This window comes from Lepidochelys kempii, chromosome 1 (assembly GCF_965140265.1).
Source record: "Lepidochelys kempii isolate rLepKem1 chromosome 1, rLepKem1.hap2, whole genome shotgun sequence".
Lineage (NCBI taxonomy): Eukaryota > Metazoa > Chordata > Testudines > Cheloniidae > Lepidochelys > Lepidochelys kempii.
The window spans coordinates 278085440-278090000 of NC_133256.1; the positions used below are offsets into that span (position 1 = coordinate 278085440).

A 4561-nucleotide genomic window follows, 5' to 3' on the forward strand; every position below is an offset into this window, starting at 1 on the left:
TCACAGAAAGAGTAACTTGTCAGCTCAGTGTCCAACCTGATGCTCCCTTCCTTTGCTTTTAATCCAGCTGCTTCAGGTGCTTGATACACTCCCAGTCCTACACACCAGGCTGGTGGGTGCCCAGCTCTGCCTGCCTCTTTGAGATGGTCTCATAGAGGCGGATGTTGCTGGAGCTGTGGATGAAATCATGATCTTTGGAGTACTCACACCAACAGTTAACTAGAACCCTAGGGTGCTCCTCCATCTAGCTAGCGGCATGCTCTGTGGTGGGCCTCTTGCTGTTTGGCAGAGCTGGACTGAGCTGTGCAGAAACTGAATTAAACTGCATGGGAAAAGACAGGTTAAATGCCATGTAGCTGTCAGTGCACAGAGGGCAAGTGAGAAGTGAGTAGGTAGAAGGGCAAGAAGATACAAGTTCAGGGAATTGTGGCAATGGCTGTGTAGGATTATGTTGGCTCAAGGCCAGGTGGTACCCCCTTTGCTATCACCACACTGTAAAGTGGGAAGTAGGTAAGAATGGGTCACTGGTCAACATGTGTTCTGCTCCACACTCCCCTGGATGAGTGTCTGAGGGCTTTGGGGGTTTGGGCAAAGGTGCAGGAGATAACACACAGCCTGCCTGCAGTGTAGATAAGTCCCTAGACATGAAAGGCTCTGTATCCCATTACTAGTGCTCTGAGCCATCCATTGCTAACAATAACATGAATATGCCAAATATATCCATAAGCCCATGCTAGTAAAGCTTACACACCTTTCGTCCATGAGACCTGACACTGAGAGGATAATTTCTCATGCTAGATACTCTTGAACGCTATTGAAAGAATCCATCTTTCTTTTCTGGACGTTACTGTGAAGACATTCTTAGATTATAGCTAGAGCATTACTAATGGCTGGAATCTTTTCATCGTAGAACATGTTCGCTGAAGCAACCTAGTAAATGAAAGGAAATATTTTTTTTAAAAGATCATAATTTTGCAACCGCTGCCTGGTGATTTCTAATGCCGTGTGATTCTGTTGCCATCTGTGAATTATGCATGCATTTCCGTCATATGAGGTGGAACAAAGAAAATGTGGGCAAAATAATGTGTTTTGTGAACCTTGTGAACTGTAGTTTGGGCATTGCAAGAAAAAAGGGATAGTTTGGAATTTGTTTTTATCGATGCTGCCCACTTCTACTCTATTACATTGGTAGTCCTTTGCCACAGACAGTACAATTCTGCCCAGGGGTGCTGGAATAATTTATATAGTGGGATTGCTGAGAGCCATTGAACCAAACTGTAAACCCAATATATAATGAAAACCACTTCAAGACAGGGGCAGTACAGTACAGTACCACCCCCAGCACCTCTAGTTCCCCCATCTATGAGTCTGCCTACAATATAAGAGCCAAATCATGCAGTTGACACATGGTAAACTGACAATGTAGTATTAAGGCCAAATCCTGTAATTTTTACTGCACCCTTACTCCCACAGAAATAAATGGGAGGCGGGGGTCTGCCAGAATAAGGACTACAGAGGTGGGGCCCAGTTCTGCTCCCATTGCAATTAATGTCAATAGGAGCAAGTCTCTGCTATTAATGTGCAATCTAAAGGCCTGTCCTGCAAACCCCTGCTTACTGAGTAGTCCCATGGACATCCCTACTTGCATGAGGAAGAGCCACTCACATAGGGAATGCTGCATTGTACCTTTATGCTCTAGTCCTGCAAACATGTATGCAGGTGCTTTGAGTAGTGCCACCGAACTCAAAGGGACTATTCACAGGCTTAAAGTTAAACGTGAGCCTAACTTTTTGCAGGCCCAAGGCTTTAGTTTGTAAAAGGGTCTGGGATTCCTCTAGATTAAATGTGCAATGTGCGATCCCATTATTAGCCTGGTGAATTCAAAGATCTGGTAAGCATATGGAAGAGCTACCAATCATAAAAAAGTGGCTAGAGTCCTGAATATTTGGAACTGGTTTAAAGAACCACAAAAGGAGCTACTTCTGTAATAACACATTTGATTTATAGCAGGATTTTTCAGAATACCATGTATTCCCAGCCCTTGACCATTTCAGTTGCTTTTATTTTGAGAACCCCCTCTCCCCCCAGAAATACTGACGTGCTTACAACAAAAAGCATCCCATGCATGGAAATAACAAAATATACAGCAGTAGGCAACAATGTTGTCTGTGTATTTCATACATTTGTATCTGATGAGAGGAACGTGTTTAATATTGTTTGCAAGTGAGCTCTCCCTTGCTTTGCTGTTTCAGGTGGAATGAAAGTGCCTCCTCGCCCCAAGAAAGTTAAGAAATACCAGTATGAAAATATAATGTCAGCATCGCTATAAAAACTTTGCAGGAAGCCGCTTCTGTTTACTGAGTACAGTGTTTACCCTCGCCAAAAAGTTAGCCCGGTAACAATATAATAAAAGTCAGACAAGTACTAAAATGTGTCAAGAATGCTTTAGTTAAATACGTCTCGTGGCAACATTATTCACAAATGTACAGTTTAAAAAGCTTCTCCTTTATATCCACAGGTTGAACCGCCTGGATTCCACGTGCATCGCTCGTTCGCCGAGAGGCGCGGCTGTTCCTGGGGTGAGTGCCTTTCTCCCCACGTAAAAGCAGTGGAGGGAGTTGGTTTCAAGTCTCAGCGCTCATAATACGTGATAGATGAGCCTGGAATGAGGAGGGGTCCTAGGGGTGCCCGGCTGGGACTCGAGGCTGGCGTTTGCAGGGAGGGAGGCGGTGTCCCCAAGCGGCAACGCCGCTTGATCGGAGGGGGAGGAGATACGATCCACGATGCTGGATAAACAGTCCAAGCTGGACAGGGTAGTGCTTTTGTCTGGGGAACAGAGTAAGGCGAAAGTAATCGGTAAATACTTACATGCATCAAGAAACGTGGATTAACTCACTAATGAGCTAGGATTTAATTTCCAACCCAGGTGCATAGCCCCACCCAGCCCTGGGGAGTCCGGGCGCCGACACGCAACACACACCATCCCTTGTAAATATCCCTGGCTGGCACAGAGCTCGGGAGTGTGAAAACTCATGGCAGATGTTGCCTCTCGAGCTACATCGCGGCCACCTTACCCAGGGCGCAGCTGCGCTACTAAGCTGGCCCGGGAAGCGGGTTCAGTCTTACCGGTGCGAAGGTCCGGGCAATAGACAGCGTCAAAACTGCCGCTCCGCCGGGGCCAGGCCGGGCTGGTGCATTCAGCCTGCAAAAGAGACAAGAAATGAGCGCACGGAACCCGGGGGGGCGACTTTGCCCGCTGACTTCCAACGCCCTGAGCCGGGGGGGGGGGACCCTAAAACCCCACCGCGCCTTCGCGCTTCCCCGGCACCTCGGCTTACTTGAGTTCAGGTCCCAGCGGCTCTGTGGCTGCGGGGCAGCGTGGCAAAAGGCGAGCCCGCCCGCAATGGGCGCCGCGTTAGCCATGCAGAATGGCTTGGTAGCCGGAGTCAGGAAGAGGGCACTTTCCCAGAGCGAGAGCACATTACAACCTGGCACCGGTGGAGCAAACGCGCTCGGGAAAAAACGCATCAACAGCTCCTCTGGGCCAGGCTTCAGCTGGGTGGGTTCCCCTGGTGCCCTCTAGTTTTGTCATGAAGACTGTAAAGTTACTGGGGGGCGGGGGGGGGAAGCAAAGGCTTCACTCCCTAGTCTCAGTTCTCCGCCTTCCCTGCGGTGTTTCCTGACAGCTCGGCTACAAACCACGAAGGAGAATTGACGAGCGTTGAATGGTGAACGCTGTGATCCCTAACCAGGAGCTTGGTTTCTAGTTAGCTTCATCCCCTGCAGGGCAACAAAGCTGCCCCCTTTGCACATATGAAGTCCCCCCCCCCCCCCCCCCCCACAGCACCGCAAGGCTGTCTGCGTGCAGAACACCGTGTGAATTACATCCTGGAAAGGGACCGTTTCCTAAGCGCACTTAGTGTTTCCGTGGGATCTTAATAAAGGCATCCCCTTTTCACTCTTCTGCCTTTAGACCACAAAGCAGTCACGGAGTAACCTGCCTGTGTCGGCACCTTCACAACCTAAAGAGTGAGCGAAACGTCCGCCTCTTACCATCCCGTCCGAGTAGCTGGAAGTTGGGCTGGTGGGTTCAGAGCAGCTCTGTCCTGGCAAGCTGTAGTAGTTTTCGACCTGCTCTCTCAAGAGCTCCTGCAGGCTTTCGATGTACCGGATGGCGTTTCTGAGGATCTCCACTTTGGGGAGCCTTTGGTTGGGGTTGGCCGTGGTGCACCTTTTCAGCGTGTCAAAAGCCTGGTTCACTTTCTTCAGTCGCCTCCTCTCGCGCATGGTCGCTGCCTTCCTCCGGTCCATGGTAGTGGACTTCCTCTTGCAGGCTTTGCAAGCCCACATGAGGCAGTGCCCGGCTTGATGATGCCCTGTGGGGGCTCTGACATGCTCCTCTTCGTCAGACCATGGGCCGTCTGTTTTGTGGGCTCCAAACGCAGCCAGTCCCCGTTCAAAATCCTCCCCGAACTCGCCTTCAGGGGAAGAGATGCAGGAGCTGTCATAGAAGAACTCGGATGGAGAAAACTGGCAACTGTCCATCACCTCCATCTTTACA

The 4561-nt window shown here is 49.7% G+C and overlaps 1 protein-coding gene across 1 annotated transcript; it reads right to left on the reverse strand.

The window, feature by feature from the left end:
* Positions 1–2638: 2638 nt before the first annotated feature.
* On the reverse strand, positions 2639–4561 carry MYF5 (myogenic factor 5). Its single transcript, XM_073331220.1, has 3 exons — positions 4054–4561; positions 3127–3202; positions 2639–2826 (listed from the first exon to the last, which is right to left on the reverse strand). The coding sequence occupies exons 1-3, from the start codon at positions 4552–4554 to the stop codon at positions 2639–2641; spliced, it is 765 nt and encodes a 254-aa protein (XP_073187321.1). The 5' UTR covers positions 4555–4561.